We start from the raw sequence: 21,228 nt of genomic DNA, 5'->3' as shown, positions 1-21,228 counted from the left end.
AGAACATGCAAACTCCACACAGAAGGCACCCCAGCCGAGAATCGAACCGGAGAACCTCTTGCTGTGAGGTGACAATGTTAACCACTGCACCACTGTGCCGCCCAGTTACATGTCTCACACTGAGCTGCTCCCCTTAACTACCACTACTCACTGGCCAGGTTGTCTTCTGCCTGTTATTGACTTGCATGGCAGAATAGTGATTTTAGTTAGACTGCTTATTTTAGGTTTATTTTATTATTTTACTCCCGATCCTGTTTGCGAGCCACTGCCCTATGCTTAAACAGCTTCGATCAGCTAAAAAAAATAAAGGTTGATTTTTGTATTTTTTTTGTTTGCAACACCAGTGGGCTTATACTTGGCCATTGGCATGCTTACGACATGATATGCAGCCTTTATTTGGAGCTGTCACAGCTCTGTTTTGAATTTTGCAGACATGTACTCTGTTACTAACCGAGTACATTTCTGCAGATTGCACTAGCCCTGCACGGACTGTTGCAAGCTTTCTGGATTGTAAAATCACCTCATTTGCATAGATTTCTCCTGCAAATGGGGTGATTTCCATACCAGGGGCTTTGTCCTTGCAGGATTAGTGCAGTAGCACTAGTGCACGCCCCTGCAGGCTGTTCCTGGATCGCATGGCAGACATATTGCCTGCTCGAGCTCCTGCACTTGAGCTCCTTGCACTCCGTGCAAGCTTTTGAGAATCCTGGGGTATGACTAAGCGCTTTTGCCTCAACAGGCATCATCAGACTCATGTGCTTTCATTCAAACATACCTTAAATACTATACATCACTTCCTCTTTTCCAGTGCCTTCAGAAATTTAACCCTTGCCATACCTAAACATTTTCAGCTCTGTTGATAATTTCACTTAGGTCAAGAAATACAAACATAAACAAATGCATGAAATAAAAATAATGAAAAATGAAGAATAAAACTTCACAGAACTGTAATAATAACAAACAACAAACTCAAACATCAAATATATGTTTAACATGACATGGTAAGAGCTAGAGCTGAACAGACCATCAAAACACTGTTGGGGGAATTTACCCAAGTTGTAGAAGAGTTGTTATTTAATTTAAAAGCTAACACCAGCGGTAGAAGTGGAACGTTTAACATTTTGGATTCACAGATGGAGTTATTAAAATTACATACCCCAGTAAATATTTAGAACGTTGGTACTTCAAGAAATTTGGCTGGGGACCTTCCTGTAATAATGGGTCTGAGTGATGTGGTCCAGATGCCTAACATGAACTTTGCACACACTGAAGTGTGTGAGAGAAGTGAAAGGGGGACTGTTAACCAACAGCTTTTTGAACTGGAGAAGCTATGGAAATGTTTGAAGTCACTACAGTTGGACAACAGTTTCTAAATATTTCTGCAAGTCGCAAGCAAGTTCCTAAGGGCCTGAGTATCTGGAAATACCCAGGAAGGACAGAGTCAAGCTCAATTATGCACAAAGAGCTTGTTGAGCTCTTTGACAAGATGGGACTGGAGCTGATGGTGATTGTAGTAAGGGACAATGAACGTAAGTTAAACATTTTACAAAGAGAAATTAATGACATTAATACAAGTATAACTAATGACTTATTATATTCAACTGTGTTAATGAATCATAAAAAGATTTTTGTTGACTTAAATAAGTTTGATAGTGACAACTATTCCAAGAAACAGAAGAAACTTGATAGAGACTTTAATGATTATAATAATAAAACTGTTTAACCCCCACCTCCTACCCACAACTGAAATAATGCTCCAGATTTGGGGGATGGAGGTATGGGGGATCTGGGAGACCCAGAAACCCAGAATGATGAGTTTGAAAGTGTATATGAAGCTAGCCAAGAACATTTTTTGGAGTATTCCCCCCAATTAAGGCATTCAGAACACCTAATGAATCGGGGTGACCAGGCCCAGAATGGGCAGACGAACTGGCAGGCATGGCAATGGGGGGGGGACAACAAGAGTGGAAGGGAGAAAGGGAGAAGAGGTTTAACAGACAGTTTTAAATGATTTTGGTGACAATTTACACGCAACTTGATAGCCAAATTGTGTGCAGTGAAAACAATGAAATGCAAACTGTTGCTTGTAGTATAAGGCATGATGTATTTGATGAATTGAATAACATTGTTCTAGATCTAAACTCACAGGGTGATCAGCCTTGTGAAGTAAACAGTGCTAACAGGTCATTTATGGACTTTTCGAAATTTTCTGATGCCTATTTAAACCCGAATATGTTTAACAATGCATTGTCTGAAGCTACACAAATTGTAAATAAACACACTGCAGATATTGTGGTTAAGGATGGGTTTACCATCTACAACTTTAGTGACTTGTTGATCAGGGAAACACATTTTAAACTGTTAAAAAGAGGTTTTAACTTTATCCCTGAGTACAAGGCTGATGTGGCAAGAGTGTTGATAAACTTAAAGATGTATGTTAGAAAATTGAATTTGCGTTTATTTTTTTCATCCCCAAGCAGTTATGTGGAAAATGCACTGGAACCTTTGAAGTGCACCAGTACCTTTATCCCCCCCCCCCTGTAATCCACTAGTCAATGTCCTACAAAAATTACTTGAGATCGAAATCAGGAAAATATGTGAGACCAAGATTGGTTTTATGGACAATTTGATTAGTGATGAAAGGGTAGTCCTAAGAGAATTAATAAAAAACAAGGACTACTGGTTTATGAAACCAGATAAGGGGGGTGAAATAATAATTATGTCACGTTTGGACTATGCAAGAAAGATGTATAACATTCTGAATGACTCGACCACATATGAAAGAGTATCAAAAAGTGAGGTGAACAGGGCATACACTAAAATTGATATTTTTTTTGCAGGATGCACTATTTGAGGGATTCATCACTAAAGTTTAATTTGATTATCTAACACTGCACCTGTTATTCCATCCATTTTTGGCATCCCCAAGTGCCGTAAGGACCCTTCAAATCCCCCCTTCAGACCCATAGTTGCTGCTAGGGGTTCAAAGACTGAGCCCTTGGTGGCATATGTAGATCATTACTCGAAGGGGACTTTGCAGGTTTGCCCACAGGTTCTTAAGGACTCCTAGCATTGTTTGGAAATGCTTCAGGAGGTTGACATGAGTAGGGACTTTATGTTCCTTACAACAGATGTGATAAATTTATTTTCGGTCATACTCCATCAGGAAGGACTGGAACTATATCATGATAGCTTGATTAATGGGCACTTGTTGTTAAATGACAAAAAATAAGTTTTTGGTGAACTTAATGGAAATCATCTTGAAAAACTTTTTATATTTTGAAGGGGAACTGTTTTGTCAAACTACAGGAGTGGCTCTGGGGGCCAAATGTGTCCCTGTTTTTGTGAATGTAGTTCTGACATAGTGGGAAAAACAATTTGTGTTCACCTCACCATTTTGGTCTAAGATAATTTTATTTTTGAGATTCTTGGATGGTATACTGATTTTGTGGGGAGGCATGATTGATGAAGTAAAGGAATTTGTGGACTATTTGAATTCGACTACATCCTACTTAAAATTTACACACCAGCTGCATTCTTCCAAGATCCACTATCTAGGTATAGAATTGGACAAAAGTCAGGTAACCTTGAGATCAACCATCTGTAGGAAAGATACTTATTGCAACAATTTTCTTCAGTTTGATAGTCGTTACCCGGCCCACCAAAAAAGAAGTGTGGCTAAAGGGGCAGATGGTTCAGATCTTAAGGTTAATTAGTGATGACATGATGTTCCAACAAGAGATGAGCATCCTTATTGACATGATTTAAATTAGAGGGTACCTTGTCAAAATGTTGCATAAGACAAAGAATGAGGTTAATAAAGGTAGGACCTCAAAATTTGTACCCATACTAAGATCAGGAGGGAGCCTAGTGAACAACTGTAGGGGAACCACTTTGAAAGATGAGGTATTTGTTGTACCCTACAATAAATTAATGCCCCAATTGATCCTCAAGTTCAACGTTATTTGGGAGAATGTTTTTGATGCTGAGCTTAGGGGTAAGATGGGGCAAAGGCCTAGAGTGGTATACAGCAAAGGTAGGAACATTAAGGAATGGCTGGAACTGGATGAAAGAAGTACAAAGGGAAATTACAACTCAAGAATGAGTAAATGTGGGGTATGTAACTGGTGTAAGTACATCAACGATGGGCCATACGTAGAAACTTCAGGTTTTCATAGGAACCTACAATGCCCCGGAAGGTGTAATTGTAACACTGAGATGGTGGTCTGTGTGGCCACATGCATTTCCTGTCAGACATTCTATGTGGGAAAAACCACTAGGCGGTTAATAGACAGGATTGCTGAGCACACCAGAGACATTAAAAATAAGAAAACATCCAGTTCACTTTTCCTACACTCATCTGTATGTTCAAATTACAAAAGATTTTTGTTTTTGTAATTGATAGGTCCTACAGGGAAGATAGAGAGGGTGATTCCAAGTTAGACGTAGAAATCAAGGAAACTAAATGGCAACTTAGACTGAATGCTAAGGTGGAACCTGGAATTAATGAATATATTTGTATAGCCAGTGTGTTAAAACAAAAGAGGAAACTATGTTAGGTTATGGACATGCATGTAAGCATTATGGAATTTATTGTTTTTAGAAATATTGCTTATTGTGGTTTTGCTAGTTCTGTATGACTGAGCCACAACAGTACATATATTTGATGTTTAGGTTTATTATTACAGTTTTGTGAAGTATTATTCTTCATTTTTCATTATTTTTATTTCATGCATTTTTTTATGTTTGTATTCCTTGACCTAAGTGAAATCATCAACATAATTGAAAATGTTTAGGTATGGCAAGGGTTAAACTTCTGAAGGCACTGGAAAAGAGGAAGCGATGTATAGTATTTAAGCTGTGTTTGAATGAAAGCACATGACTCTAATGATGCCTGTTGAGGTGAAAGCACTTAGTCATAATGTTTTGCTGTGCCTTGTGTATTAACATTCAATAAACCAGCGTTTTTAGCACGAAGCTTGTGTATGCCAGTCAAATTCTTTTTTGTTTTGTTTTGTTTATTCAAGTTTTTTTTTATCTGCTCTGAGACTCTCTCCTTTACAAACTCTGGCAACCAGCCTCCTTTCTGCCTTTTACTGCTAAATTCCAAACTAAAACCAAACCATACAACCTGAATAATATCTCCTAGGATACTGCATCACAGCAGACACCCCTAACCAAACTTCACCATGCTGACCACTCTTCCATTCATGGTCCTAAACTCTGGAAATCTATCCCCACTTACCAAAAGGAATTATCCCCTTTTCCTTCATTCAGAGCTCAGCTCATACATTATCACCATCATAAAATTAGTCTGCAGATCCCTTAACACTGGGCATATCATCTAAATACTCATCTTCTCCTAAATCTTCCCCACGACTACCTACCTTTGTATTTACCTCTTATCTAAACTTATCTATACCTGAAAGAGGATGTATCCAAATTACCAAATGCAGTGCTTCCGCATTTGTTTTCACTGCTATAAATAATATCTGTGCTGATTTATTTCAGTTTTTGTGACTTTAAAAACGTTTTAATTTTATGTGAATTTCATTATTCTGGCAGTGCCTGCAAATGGTCAGTTATGATTAGTGTTCTTCCTCAGTAAACATACTTAAATAAATAAATAGATCTTCAGCACCAAGGAATGATTGGGCACATGGAATGAAAGGGCCCATGTGCCATGATGGATGCTCTATGTTCGATAAGTAGAGGGGTTAAAAAGATAAAGCAAAGCATTTTTTCATAGTTGCGGCACCCAGAATTTTTTTTTTTCACTTCTGTTCCATGACTATCTGGTTCAACCAGCTCATGCCAAACTGTGTTAATTAAGATAGAGATAAGTCAAAGCAGGAGATAGAAGTAGCTAAATAAGCACCTTAGAAATTAAATGAAGCTCCAGGAAATAATGTAAAATGAACAGAAAGCTCAATTAAACAATGGTATTCTTTACAAAGTGGTATAAAAAATATGCTAACATCAAAAGATGAAATATAAATTTTATTAGTAAGTCAGGCACCTGGGTAATCCAAGATCATTTTGGTCTATTATTATTGGATCCCTATCAGATTTTCTTATAAAACTGCACCTTACATCAAAAGACGACAACACCGAAATCACACAGCAATGAAACTTTACAATACTGAAATGCATAACACCGAATAACCACCTATGGATGTTACATTCCACTCCTGAAACCCTTCACACTCTTGTGAATACAAGCAGAAACAATACTTTCACTTTTTTATGAAAGGAAAAATCAACTGAAAAGTCCTCAGTTTATACCGCATAACTGCCCGTGAATTCCACTGTACTTTAAAGGGACAGATGTCTGTTTACAGTAAAACTTTCATTTCCACATATACAAAACTGCTGCTATAGCTTTAAGAAATTCCATGACATCATCTAATCATTTCAAACACATACTTTAAAAACAAAAATGTACCTTTTTATAATGTATCCCCCCATGTAGGGAGCTGTGCATTATACTCCAAGATCACACTAAAGTGGGGAAAAGGGTATATTTCCCAACCCTCACTGTACCGCAATCTCCATTTAGAAGTCCCGAGCAGTATGTGACATCCACAGCTAGGTTTTCGTGGTTATGAATTTCGGCATTTTAGACTTGCATTCTTCTGCAATGTTGATCTTCCCGTGCTGTTGTTTTAGTTTTCAGTCTTATGGTAATTCGATAATCTGATAGGGATCCATTATGAATACCATCAGAGGTTGTAACACTGCAAGAGAAGGCAGTGGTGTTTCAGTCATAGCTTATAGTCAGCACATTATCAGTTTCATTTTCATCCTTATTTGAAGAAAAATAATTTCACTAATAGATAATGTAAGGTACCCTTCCTAATTTATAGAATTTAGGATAACTTTGGGAAGTGTCATTCAGCTGCTAATTAAATGTCTAGATTTACTGCAGTCTGTATCACTGCTTACAATATTCAGTACTTATTGAATTCTGTTTCCTTTACATACTTTTGCCTTTCTTTGCTTTCAGTAAGTCTTTGCATGTCCACCTAAGACCTCCACCTGAGCCTAACTGAACATCACTATTTTATATTTCTGAAGTGTTACTAGAAAACCTGTAACTCCTTGAATAGAAGAACCATGGAAAATAACTTAGTCCATGGCTATAGACAATATTGCTGCCTCTCTGTCACTGTTTACCTCTGTATTTCTGTGGCTGTCCATTGCCTTTTTTGGTGAACCTCCTAAACTACTTATGCTATGCCAGCTAAAAATTATCACTTCTATGGGATAATTGCCTATAATAGTACTGTTCCTGAGTTGGATTTAATCCCTAAAATAATAGTGTTCTGTGTGTTACAGATACCATACCTGAAATAAAAATGACTAAGCAACAGTTTCCAGCAATTTGAGCAACTAGAGACAAGTTTAAGTGTAAGCTCTGTAAGATATACCTCTGAAGTACATCAGGACAGATCAGTAAAAAGTTAGCCTGACTGTTAACAATTATAACTTGGGAGATAAACACCTGTTTGATTTCTGTGATCTCTGCACCTTGCATTGAACTTGTGTCATGGAAGAAATACCTGGGAAAAGTACCCCAGATCAACATCTTATTATGCATCTAGTATGTTAATCGGGTGAGCACACTAGACTTGTCAGAGATGTTACTCATCAGGTGAGAGACATAAAACAGTAAACAAAACATGTAAATTATATGTCAAATGAAATCTAGTCAAAAAATGTGTAAAAAGCAAAACAATGCAAAAAAAAAAAAAAAACGGATGGTGTGCAAGTACAGAAGTAGCAGCAGCAGCAACATATCCAGATGTTCTGCCACTGAGCTGTGTTACGGGAGTGATCTTGGGCTATCAGAAGGATTGAACAGCAGGATAGGATGAAGAGGCTGTGGGCCTAGACTCCTATCATGGAGTAAGAATGAAGCAGTCAGTGCTGTCTGCAGACCAGTGTTGGAAGCTAAAGACCTTAGAGTTGGTGATGCTAACTAGGGAGGGGAAATTCAGTCTGACAGAGCTCACAGGGTATGACCTACAGCAGGTGTTGCTATATGCAGAAAATATCTCTGCACCTCATGCTTTCTAGGGTCAGGGTTCTTGACTTGCTACCTCAACATACAACCAGCTGCTGACATCCCTTGCACTTAACTGTACTCTACAGCCCACAACACAAGTAGCCACCAAAACTCTCCTTTCTCAGCAGATGGGAGCCTACATGCTGAAGGGAATATGTCCTGCATCATCTTCAAAGGAACATTATGATCAACAGGTAGAGAGAGCTATAACTTGGTTCAAGGTACCTCACAAATATAGAGGTGCAGAACAAGTATTGTTGAAGTCAGTGAGCAAAGGGATGTGGGCCCATATATTAGGTACTCATTCAACATGAACTCCCAAAATTTATCAACAAATATAACTTAATTGCACGAGTCATATGACTGCTCAAAATAATTGCAATCCTTAAAAATACAGTAACTCCCCCTCCTTGGGGTAGGTCAAATTAGATACAAGAGATCCTCCTGTGCCAAGAGAAGAAGTTGCATTTACAGGGAATGCTACTGTAGTTACAAAGAATAAACAAATTCCATTGCCAGATAATTTAATATTAATTTCAAGAAATGTACCTTTCGGCCAATAAGCTCTAAATGCACACATGCAGGAACTGGGGCCAAAGATGTTTATAAGAATTTTAATGCTTATCAGTTGAGATGATAAATGTTAGGTAAGGAAAACAGGATGCCACCTTCCCACGAAACAGCTCTCACATCCACAAATATATTTACTAGGACCATTAATTGAGCAATACTTGCGAGAGTCACAGTTTAAATATGTATGCTTAATGTACTTTATTATATATTTTATTACTGAGACAGTATTGCAGTGGCAGTACTTTGGAAGGTAAGTTATATTTTGTATTTTTTTGCCTAACAAACATTTTATTGAACAGAAGTTGACTTTTCAAAACTGAATTAAAATTACCTAGACTATTATTTAAGTTGTTGAAAAGATTGCAACTATTCCTTTACTAAGTCAGTATCACTGTTAGCAGTGCTGTGTTCTTGCTTTTGAAATCTGTCTTCCTCTACCTACCCACAAATTTATGCCTGTCATTCTTTGTTTCATCCTTTGCAAGCTCATCATGTGTTATTCTTTTATTCACATCCATTATTGCTCTGTTTACCTACCTGCTTTTCTTTTATTCTCAGTCATCATTCTTTTATTTCCACCTAACCATGGCCATTCTGTCTTTTATTTGAGTTTCATTTTATTTTTCAGTTGATGTCACTGCTCGTGGATTTGAACCATTTCCCATCTACCATGTCAGCAATCAGCCTTCCAACTTGTTGCTCAAACAATCACATTTGTAAGTATCCAAACTGACCTGTTCATGACATTAAATGTTATGGAATGAAACCTGTGTTCCCTGAAGTCCAGGCAATCTCTTAACAAACAAAAGATTCTTCAACTTAACCAAGTCTGTTTTTAGATCATTTCTGCCATATGATACAGTTTCCACTTCAAAAGGCCTAATGAAAACTTAAAAATATTATTTCTGTTGGGGAAAAAAAAGGTTTTATTATGTCTCCTCAAGATATTTGAGCACATATTACAAAATCTCAACAGCTCCTTGTATTTTGTGAACTTAGATATACATAAACTTGGTACATGTGTATTCAAGCTCATGAACATATTAGTAAAAAATGCATACCACAGTAAGTACTTTTTATAGGGAGGAAGCCCCCTTGCACCCCCACCCACTGTCATTCTCCTTAGTCAAAAGTTATTGCATCTCTGAGAGTTATCAGCTTGTCAAGATTCTCCCGTTCGATTCTTGGCTGGAGCGCCTTCTGTGTGGAGTCTGCATGTCCTCCCCGCGGTCAAGTGGCATTCGAAAGACATGCGTGAATGGGCGTGCCTTCGTTGAAGGTTGGGCATCAGGCTGGCACCTCGGCACTGTAAACATCTACTGCCAATCGTTAGCGGACCGGAGTTCCACTGTGGCGACCCCTAACCTGGAAAAGCTGAAAGAAGAAGAACTCTGTTTCTCTGAGAGGCTGCAAGATTGGATGCCCTGCTAAGGAGGTACCTAGAAGCAGTGGGCTCTCCCTTGTATGGGACTCCAGAAAAAAGTTACATGAGCAGCTAACGGCATGAGGTGTCATGCTTGTGTAGCTGTGACGTAAATGTAGTGATCTGAACATCTGACTAAGCTGAAAAGATTAAGCACCAAACTCACATGGATCAGTAATCATATGCGTGAATTTCAATATGTCACCCCAGTAAAACTAAGCAGTGAAGTGGGCTAGCCCCACTAAAAAGAAATATACTGTTTTGCTATCCATGGCTCATGAGTTGTATGAACTTTTTTCCTGAAGATACTAGCAGAACTATAAAAATGACCTGCTCAGAAATACTTTTAAAATGGTATATAAACTATTAGCCATCCCAGCCAATCAGTATATATTGCATATGAAAGTATGCTCAGATGTGTCTTAAACAGAGACAACTTGATTGCCTACCAAGTATGTTAAAGGCGTTTTATCTGTGATCTAGACAAACTGCTGACTTGTTCAGATCAGAATTAGATTGTTGGGTTGACGTGCATGCATATAGTAACCTCAATATTTGTTTATGGCCCAAGGGCCTGAGCTCTATGATCTGAAGCTATGGGAAAATATGAGGAATTCCTCATTAATTCAGTCTCCCCAAAAACAACTGGTCAAAATCCTTCTTCAGGTGTCAAGTCAAGTTGGAGAAGGTCTGAAGCCAACTAAATTCGTTAGAGGATTGAAGAAGAACCTGAGATGAAAGACAGTTTGTGTAGTTGCAACAAACTAGAACTCTGTGCTGAAGCCCTTGAACTGTATTCAGTAAGACAGTTATCATGATATCAGGACATATGATGGGCAGAGAGCTAAAACAGCATATGGTTTACAAGCATGGCATACTATTTGATGCTATCTGCTTGAAATACCTCAGTAATTTTCTGCCAAATGACAGTAACAGACACAATCTTACTTCAAAACTTTTTTTCTTACATTACAAGTTGTGCATCAGTATGCCTCTGTGGACATGGCTCACATCTGACTACACCTTAATGTGGAACCTAAAAATCAGACTTCAGTTTCCAAGCATTTGTTTTTAGTAGCCCATTCATTCTGTGCTTCTGTAGGCACCTAGTCAGTTTAGTAGTTAAATGAGCCCAGAAAGCAGACATGTAGCCTAAAATATGTCCTGCAGTGTGTGTGTGTGTATGTGTTTGTGTTTATGTATCTGCATGAATGTGTACAGGCCTGTAAGTAGCTAAAATATGACTTGATAAAGAGAGGGCCGGAGGAACACAGTGAGAACAGCTGTCAAGCATCTGACTGTACAGTTAGAAATATTTTAATACCATATGTCCCAGAAGATTGATGTTCAACTGACTGTAAATATGCAGTAAGGGTGGAGGAATGTAAGTAAGGCATGGTGCAATCGAGAGATGGTAGTAGTACTCAAGTGATGAGAAATATGCATTATCATCTAATAAGAATCACATAAAGGAAGTGAAAGCAGGCAAAGAATCACACGCAAGAAGTGAATTCAAGCATCACTTTAGTAGTACTTGACATAACATTGTGCAAGCTGTCCACAGGACAGCACTGCATGCGTCTCATTGTGATCAGTATTCAGTGGTTGACTGCAATAGCCAGTCAGCTGTTCTAAAATACAGGCTTACAGAACGCATTAGAATCACTCAACCAAGCAATAAAAAAGAATTAAAAATGCACAACCAATGCATTTGTCAGACAGCAATACAGCTAAATATGAAATGCAGGAGATGTAAATTCAGGATACTGGCTCTGAAGTGAACAGAATACTGACTACATTAAATTTGAAAAATCTATAAAATAAATTTTCTGAAAAAAAAGATGTAAGCCTCGGCTCTGACAGAACTCTTGAGAAACTGAAGGAACACACACACACACACACACACACACACACACACACACACACACACACACACACACACACACACACACACACACACACACACTCCTGAGATGACCTTTAATGACCCACTGAAGCGCATACTACATGAGAAATAGACTGTTGGGACTAGACATGCCCTTCTGTTCCCTTACTATGGTCCTGGTTATCTCCAACATAGGTGACATGAATCTCTACTTGTCTTGTGTTTCAGTACTTCACTATTATATATTCTATTAGCACCTTTACTGAACTTTACCACTGACGGCATACATCCTCTTAACATGAGCAAAGAAAAATGAATAAAAATAGAGAAAAGTAGGTGAAATTACACATGAATTCTTTTGTTCCACATGTATTTGTAATGTTTTAATTGTAAATCAGATCAAAGTACAAGACACGTTGACTTTTTAAGTACTTATTATAAGTTTATATCCTAAGTATCGACTCATCCCTAGGATTCTTTCCCTCCCCCACCCTTTCCTTCAGTTGTTCACCATGCCATCATTCCCAAGTGCAAGATAAGAAAAGCAAAGAGTAAAATGTAAAGACACAAAGAATGCAAAAAAAAAAAAAAAGAAAACAAAAAACCCCACAGTTTTCACCCTCTCTAATGTTTAGCAACTGGCTATGATGTTGCTAAAACCAGTTTGGTGCATTAACTACCATTAAAAGATTTGGCTATTGTGCTGTTATGCCTACCAGAAGCCAGGTTTAGCGCCCAGCAGTGCAGAAGTGTGACTGCCACTATCCTGCAACCTCCTCTAACAGGTATCAGAGCCAAATGTCAAGGCACAGCTGTGGAGCAAGGACAGATTTCACATGTACTGGGAAGTCTGATCTTCCACACTGGAGTGACTTGCACTATCCTGATTGGTTAATTCTATTATATGTAAGCCATGTTTTGGTCAGTTCACCTGAAGGAAGTAAAATGCTTTAGTAAGCCTGCATAATTACATGTAATATACAGCAGGCCCCGGATTGTTGATTTCTTCTATTTTCTGTCTAAGAATTTACCAAATTGATTAAACTAAGCATTATGTATTTGACAGTTTGACTCATCCAGAGAGTCCAGTCATATAGTTCTATGACGGCTGCCCATCTAAAAAAATGCAAAGCCCTTTTAAACACGCTATGGTCTTAGATGTATACAAAACTTTTAAAAATAATAGCATATCTGCCTTTTAAAGTAGCTAAAGGCATAGACAAGTATATGTTTTCAAAATGGTTTATTTAGTGCAGTGATGTGTGCTACAATAAAAATTTGCAACATAACCCTGTCATAGTTACCATGATTTTTATTTGATTAAGCTATAGATTTTGTTAATGGAGGGTGCCTTTTCAGAATGGCTAGTTAGTGATGTTGTTTTTTTTTTTTTTCCTTTTTTCTTTTAAGACACTTCAGCAGTGAAGATTTATGCTGTCCAGGAAAAAAAATACTGACATACTTTTAAGGTGGAGATGGGGGATATATTCCAGAAGAGGAAGTGCAATCTGCTGTGTACTTCCAGTAATCTTTGTTGTGCCCCTGAAGGTAATACCCTTTCTGTGTGCATTTACCAATCCCAAATTGTTGTGTATATGGGGCAAGATCCTACTCCATTGTGCCACAGTTATACCCAGTGATGATTGGAGTCCCACAGTTATACCCAGTGATGATTACAGTCCCAAACATGGCACTGACTGCATATTTTTCATTAGCCAGTATCACTAAAAGCTACATATCTTCACCTGTCTTTTTTCTTTGTCTAAATCTTTTATCCGGTCATTCTTAAATATCCAAACTCCTGGCAATTTTCTTGAATAGCTTTTTGAGTTTTGCTGAAAAATCTGTAAAGGTGTGCTTGTTTTGTCCTGAAAGTAAAGCTTATCCTTATCACTTCTTTAACTTTGATGTAAATCTAGTTACCCACTGACTCATTAGTAATAAGAAACCCAGTAACATACTTTCCTCCATGTCTTAGTCTAAATTTGGTCTAAATAACAAACCAAAAGCTAGGGCTGTTAAGGGAATAACATTATGTTACTAGTAGTGTCTGGCTTTATTTCTAAAACTCCCTAATTTTTTATTTCCCCAAAGGCTATGCAGTAAATTAGGAGAGATTGTTTCACACCTTTGGCAAGCATTTGACTCCCATTTCTTGTAACTATACACCATTCTAAGTATCGCATATTCCAATGCATATATTTCCCACTTCTCATTTCATATTTAATGCCCTTTATTAATGTACTTTATTATTGACTGTCTTGTATCAGTCTTGGAACCTAGCTGCAATTCTGGGAAAAATTCTAAGCAGTCACTGTGTTAACTTTCTGTACTGTTATTTTAAAAAATAACTCTTATTAGCTTCAGTGCAGTGACCTGTGTCTCACTGCCCTACCCATTCCTTGATACTTTTTCCTCTGCTTTTCTTCCCCTATTTCTCAGGTGAATACTAGGCTATCAATCTGATGATAATTACAGGTCTAGCCAATAACCAGAGGTCAGAATCAAACCCTGTAGCATGTATGTATTTGGCTCCCGGTTCCCACTGCATTTGCATGCACACTGCTCAAACCCAATTAAATATGTTAATTAGGCCTCATGGGAAATTGGTTTGACACCCCTCCCTCAGTGCCTTTAGCAAATCACAATGGAGCTCATAAAGTAATTTGCCTGGCCCTGCCCTCCTCACCTTTCAGGACATGTGTGCTACCCAGTGTACCTCTTCTATGTAATCCTAAAGCAGAAATGGCAGAATAACAACATTTCAAATTCAAAATCTCAAACTTAACTAGTTGCTCTTCAGGAAGTTGTTAAATGACAGACCAGTTCTTTGTTTGTGACAGTCTTATCTTAACCTAGAAGGAACAGTAGTGTTCAAAGTCTGGTTGGTATGGTACACCTCCACAACTGTGCGTTTAAATAAAGGGGGACGAGAGATCTCAGAAAGAGATGGTACAAACAGGTAATCAGGCTCTAAGTGGAGAGAGAAAATTGATATTAAATCTAGCAGGAAATGAGTAACCTGTGACCTGGAGTGTGACTGGGTAGTTGCTACTATGCTCTACAAAGAGTCTGGGAAGGAAGATGTGGAGTTGAAAGAAATTATGTAGGAGTAGAGGGTGGGCATTATTGGTAACACAGAAACATGGTTTGGTGATAAGCTATTAGGTCTGTGGCATAAAGGAATAGTGTTCTGCCTATGATCTAAATAACAGAAGTTCAAGTAGCCAGTCTGACACTGGAGGAGCTGGATGGAGGGAGGAATGAATGGGTGAAGTTCACTTTCCTCCTCTGGGAAGCTCTCACAAGGGACACTGGTAGGGCTAAAAAAAAATTTCCATCCATCCATCTGCACATGTGCTGATCCCACTCCTAGTTTACTGAATCTTCACTCCCAGGAATGAATGAGCCATAGAGCTCCTACCAGCAGAATAAATGGAATATTACACTCGATCCATATATCCATATATCAAAAATGAATGAGCCATAGAGATCCTGCCAGGTGAATGAGTGGATCCTTATACTCGATCCTCATCCAGGAAATGAATCAGTCATAGAGATCCAGCCAGGGAAATGAATGGATCATCACACTCGATCATCATCCCAGAAATGAATAAGCCAAAGAGATTCTGCCAGGGGAATTAATGGGTCATTACACTCAGTCATCACCCCAGGAATGAATGAGCCATAGAGGTCCTGCGAGGGATATGAATGGATCATTGTACTCAATCCTCAGTCCAGGAAGGAATGAGCCATAGGGATCCTACCAACAGAAAACATGGAACATTGCACTTGATCCTCATCCCAGTCATGAATAAGCCATAGAAATGCTACTAGGGATGAATAAGCCATAGAGATCCTGCCAGAAATGAATGAGCCATAGAGATTATGCCAGGAGAATGAATGGATCATTACACTCGATCCTTACCTCAGAAATGAATGCGCCATAGAGATCCTACCAGGGCAATGAATGGATCATTACACTTGGTTCTCATCCCACAAATGAATGAGCCATAGAGATCCTGCTTGGAATGAATGGATCATTGCACTCATAGGTTCATAGGTAGGTACTAGGCTATCGGCCCTAGGGCTCATACAAGCCTAGCCAAAAAATGTACCCTGGCTTTCGCCACCCAAGAAAATTATTTTACTGTGCCCCTGTCGAGCAGAGCCACAGAAGTGATCCCCGGGGTGAATTTCCCATTTCCCATCCAATCATCAAGATTTTTCTTGAAGAGTGCTAATGAGGAGCTCTGTTTGGCATAGATAGGTAGTCTGTTCCAGAATATGGGAAGTCTCTGGGACAGGAATCTATTCCTCCAGCATGTTCTGTTTATTGTGGTGACAAGGTTAAGGTCCCTAGAGCGTGTAGCTCGGAGGGATTGGGAATTCTTTAAGTGGAGCATGTCCAACAGCTCTGGGTTTGACATAGCTTTGTATGTTAGGCAGAGATCGCCCCTGAGTAGGCGATATGCGATGGAGTAAAGCTGTAGCTTTTTGAGACGGTCTGCATAGGGCATCTGTTTGAGGCCAGTAATCGTCTTTGTGAAGTATTTCTGTGGTCTTTCCAGTTGTTGTAGATGTCTTGTGAGGTACATACCAAAAGGGACGTTGTACTCTATAATGGGTCTAATGAGTGATGAGTAGAGGGGAACAATGACCTCTTTTTTCTGGATGAGAATCCTTTTGTGATGAGATGAGCCACGTAGAAGGATTTCCTGACCACTGTGGCGATGTGATTATCAAAGGAGAGACTACTGTCCACCTGTGTCCCAAGGTCTCTTATCACATTTTCGGCATTAAGTAGACTACCAGCTATGTGGTAGTTCATGGGTACAGAGTTTTTACCAAAGGGGATGACAATACACTTTTTGGCATTGAGCTTCAGGCCATGGCTTTGACACCAGGTATCTGTCTCAGTGAGGCCCTTTTGTAGTTTGTCCACATCGTTAGGAGTTTCGATTATGGCTCCTAGTTTGCAGTCATCTGCAAACTTTGTTAATAAAGACCTTCTGTGTTGGCCTGCACTTCAGAGAAGTAGATACCAAACAGGAGAGGACCCAGGACTGAACCCTGTGGTACTCCACTTGTCACTTGTCTGATGTCGGGTTTGGAATCCGCTACTTTCACAGTGTGGGTTCTGTCCGTGAGCCAGTTGGCAACCCAACTTGTGACATAGGGATTTATACCTAGTTTAGTGAGCTTATCTATAATTCCAGAGTGGGGGATGGTGTCGAAAGCCTTGGCGAGATCTAGATAAGCTGTGTGAACCATTTTACCCTCATCTATGGCTTTGGAGAATGCTTCAAAGAAGTCAATCAGGTTTAGGAGACATGATCTGCCTATTACAAATCCAAACTGAGTAGGGTCCAGAGTTTGGAGATTACCAATGTCTTTGTTTATGAATTCCATGATGATACGTTCCATGGCCTTGCAGACCAGGCTCATCAGGCTAATGGGGCGGTAGTTCCCAGGGTCCGTCGTGGCTCCCCCTTTGTGGAGTGGGATAACTGTCGTGGTGCGCCATTCAGTGAGTACAAAGCCTGAGGTGAGGCTATGATTGAACATGGTGCTTAGGTAGGGTGCCAGTTCATTCTGTAGTTCGTGTAGAACGCAGCCTGGGATATTGTCAGGTCCCATGGATGCTGTGTTCTTGGCTTTGGAGAGTGTGTTTTTTACCTGTGCAGCCGTGATTATAGGAACTTTGCATTCTTCCGGTATAGAGATGGGCCCTCTAGGGGGTGAGAGGGGGGTAAAGTTAGCACTGAACCTATCTGCTAGGATGTTGGCAATATCAGTTGGTTCTGTATATTTAGTGCCATTATGCTGTAACTCAGAGCAGATCTGAGTGTTCCCATTTAGATTCTTGACATAGCTATAGAATGCTTTGTGGTTGTCTTTAGAGTCAGTGGCAATTTTGTTTTTGTAACTAGCTTTGGAGGATTTTATGAGGGATCTCAGCTTCTTACTGAGGTTGACCAGGGAGTTCCTCCAGTCATGGGATTTTACTCTTTTTTTTTTTGCAACAGTTTCTTTCTTCTGTTGTAGAGTTTGTTTATGGCAGAGGCCCACCAGATTGGCTTCCTTTTTTTGGTGGATAATATCTTGGTTCTATTAGGGATAGCATGATCCATGAACTCGTGTAAGTGCTTATAAAGTGCATTTGTGTAGGATTCGGCAGTCATACCTCTATTGTCCGTCTGCATGGGTGTCATGAAGTTTGCCACTTCTGTCTTAAGAAGTGTGAAGTTGGCTTTTGAGAAGTTTTTTACGATGGTTTCCCTAATTGGGGCTGGGGGTGGGATGTGGATGTCTAGGCTGATAAGCTTGTGGTCGGATCTGACCAATGAGGAATTGATCTCCGGTGTGGAACACCAGTTTCCCATGTTGGTAATGACCAGGTCTAGGATATTGCTGCCCCTGGTGGGGGTGTGAATAAGTTGATCCAAGGCATTGGAATTTATGAATTCTAGAAAACGTTGAGCAAAAGAGTTAGTACATGAGTAGTTTTCCCAGTTAATGGTGGGGTAGTTGAAATCGCCCATTATTAGGGTGTCGGGTTGTACCCTAATACTTTCCAGTGCATCAAGAAATGAGGAGTGTGAATCCTGGGGCATGGTGGGGAGTCTGTAGCAAGCTACAATTTGGATTGCGGTCTTGCCCAGAGTTAGTTGCACTTGGATAATCTCGGATGCATTATGCTGTGCAACTAGCCTGGAGGTGTGGATATCCTTAATGAATATGGACACGCCTCCACCTTTAGTGCTTCTTTCTAGGTTAGGTGGCCGAAAGGTGTGGTATGAATTGAAGCCTGGTAATGCAGGGGTGCTCTCTGGAGCTTTGAACCAGGTCTCTGTCACTGCACAGATGTCAATGTTCTCCATTTTAAGGAGTGCCTCGAGTGAGTGCATTTTGAGGTTTAGACTTCTAGCATTGAGTAGCATTACCCTCAGATTTTGCTTACTTGTACCTGTTATGGTGGTGAATTTGTCATTTGAACCTTGCCTAAAAAAGGCACTATAGGGGTGGCAAGAGTCTTAGCCAGTATCCGGAATCCTAAGGGCGACAGGTGCAGGCCATCTCTGGCAAAGCATCATGGACTGTCGATCATGTCGTCCCAGGCAGACAAATACTGGATCCCCTTAGAATGACACCAGAAGCTTAGCCAATTGTTGAAGTCAATCATTTTGTCCTTGTACTGTGGTATCATTCTGGGTGATGGCAGGATGCTACTCAGGGTTAGGGTCATACCTCCCTGGGATACAGGATTGGAGAGCTCCTCCATGTCTCTTTTCATGTAGTCCAGGGAGGTACATCTCGGGTCATTTACACCAACCTGGACAATGACAGTGTCATATTTGTACTTATTGTGGAGTGACCTGAGTGCATGAGTTATGTGGCTGATCCTGGCACTTGACAGGCAGCTGACAGTAACTTTCTCCTTGTTTAGTCTAGTGAGTGGAACATCAGTGTGCCTGACTATAGAGTCACCTATGACTAGAGTGTTGGGTACGTTGTTATGCCTTATGGGCTGTGGTTGAGTGGCGCACTGAGTTTGTGGGCTATCTGTCATTTGGGTTGTGTTGGGGGTGGAGTTTGCTTGCGTTTATGCTTTGGATGTCCCTGATGCTTGGGCAGGTTTTTATTGAGAGCCTCCGCGAATGTAGGTGTGTGTTTTGTGTTTCTATGTGTGTTTTTGGTGGTGTAGGTTTTGAGGGACTATGTGTTGAGTGTGGTGTGGTGCAAGTGTTTACCCTCTCCTCTTGATTGTCTAGTCCAGTCTTGGGTGAAGAGAGCTTTGCTTCCAGTTTCGCTATATAAGTGCAACTCTCACAGGTTGTAGTGTTGCGTGGTAGGAGGAGAGGGTTGTCTGTGTACATGAGGCAATTGCTGCATTGCCTCAAGATGCCCAGATTCATCAGGTAGACAGGAGAAATCACTGGGAGCTGACCCTTAGACATGCCTGGATAAGTGCTTATTTATTAAGTACTATAAATTGCTTTCCACTAGACGAAAAGTTGAGTGCTGTAGTAATTTGCAGTTTATGTAGTGCTTACAATGAGTTCTGAACAAGTGCTGAGTTCAAAGAAACAGATTTGAGTGCTGAAACTAGAAAACTGGCTAGATATAAGAAAAAAAACTAAGCTAGAAGGCTTCCCTCCAACACAGAAGGGCTTGGGGGCTCAGAAGCCTACAGTCTATACCACTTAACAGGAAAGGCAGGAAACAAGCTTAAATTTTTTTTTTCTTCTTCTTCTTCTGTTTCCCAGATGCTCTCTTTGTACACAGTAGGAGTGCCTGAAATCAGAATATGATCTCACTGTACTCAGTTGAGTGAGCAAATGAGGTGGGACCAGGAGGAGTATCCAAACACAAATTTACAAGAGGGGCGAGCAGTTTCAAGGCCACTAAGATTAACACCAAAACAAAAACAGGGAGAGTGGGTGGGACTAACTGAAGAGCAGAGTTAAAACTTCCAGTTCAGTTAATATTTCTGCAACACAGTTAAATCAATTTAAATACTGTATTCTTTGAAAAAAAGTGCAGATAAAGGTACTTAAATTCTCTTATACGTCCAGTTGAATACAGCTAGATCTTAGCCGGCCAAAGATGAGGTTTTTAAGCAGAAAATATTTCAAACTGTACCACTTAAATAGGCAAGGACAGGAAATCAAAGAATGTGGCTACCCCACACTTGCAATTATTAACAGATAATAAAATTCAGCAAGCACTGACTAAATAGCAGAGTCAAAACTTCCAGTTCAGTTAATATTCCTGCAACACAGTTAAATCAATTTAAATACTGTATTCTTTGAAAAAAGTGCAGATAAAGGTACTTAAATTCTCTTATACGTCCAGTTGAATACAGCTAGATCTTAGCCGGCCAAGTCTCATCTAAGAAATGAATGAGCCATAGAGATCCTGCCAGGGGAATGACTAGATCATTACACTTGATCTTCACTCCTGGAATGATCATGCCCAGAATGAATGGATCATCACACTCAATCCTCATCTTAAAAATGAATGAGCTGTAGAAATCCTGCTAGGAATGAATGAACCATAGAGATCCTGCCAGGGTAATGAATGGATCATTACACTCTATCCTCATCTCAGGAATTAATGGGTCATATGGATCCTGTCAGGGGTATGATGAATAATTACACTTGATCCTCATCCCCAGAAATGAATGAGCCATAGAAATCCTGCCAGAGGAATGAATAGATCATTGCACTCAATCCTCATTCCTGGAATGAATGAGCCATATTGATATTGCCCAGA

At 39.7% G+C, this 21,228-nt stretch overlaps 1 protein-coding gene across 2 annotated transcripts in view; it reads left to right on the top strand.

The window, feature by feature from the left end:
* Positions 1-21,228, top strand: part of NKAIN4 (sodium/potassium transporting ATPase interacting 4) — a 582,098-nt gene that overhangs the window by 469,534 nt on the left and 91,336 nt on the right. The window contains exon 6 of one of the 2 annotated variants that reach the window (XM_044089894.1): positions 9,270-9,357. The exons of the other annotated variant lie outside the window; for it this stretch is intronic. Within the exon in view, the coding sequence (XP_043945829.1) occupies positions 9,270-9,357 (88 nt within the window). The remainder of the gene's footprint in view (positions 1-9,269; positions 9,358-21,228) is intronic. 2 annotated transcript variants of the gene reach the window in all.

The sequence above is a fragment of the Protopterus annectens genome, chromosome 12.part0, assembly GCF_019279795.1.
Source record: "Protopterus annectens isolate FY-2018-M chromosome 12.part0, PAN1.0, whole genome shotgun sequence".
NCBI lineage: Eukaryota > Metazoa > Chordata > Ceratodontiformes > Protopteridae > Protopterus > Protopterus annectens.
This window is presented reverse-complemented; position numbering and strand designations above follow the sequence as displayed.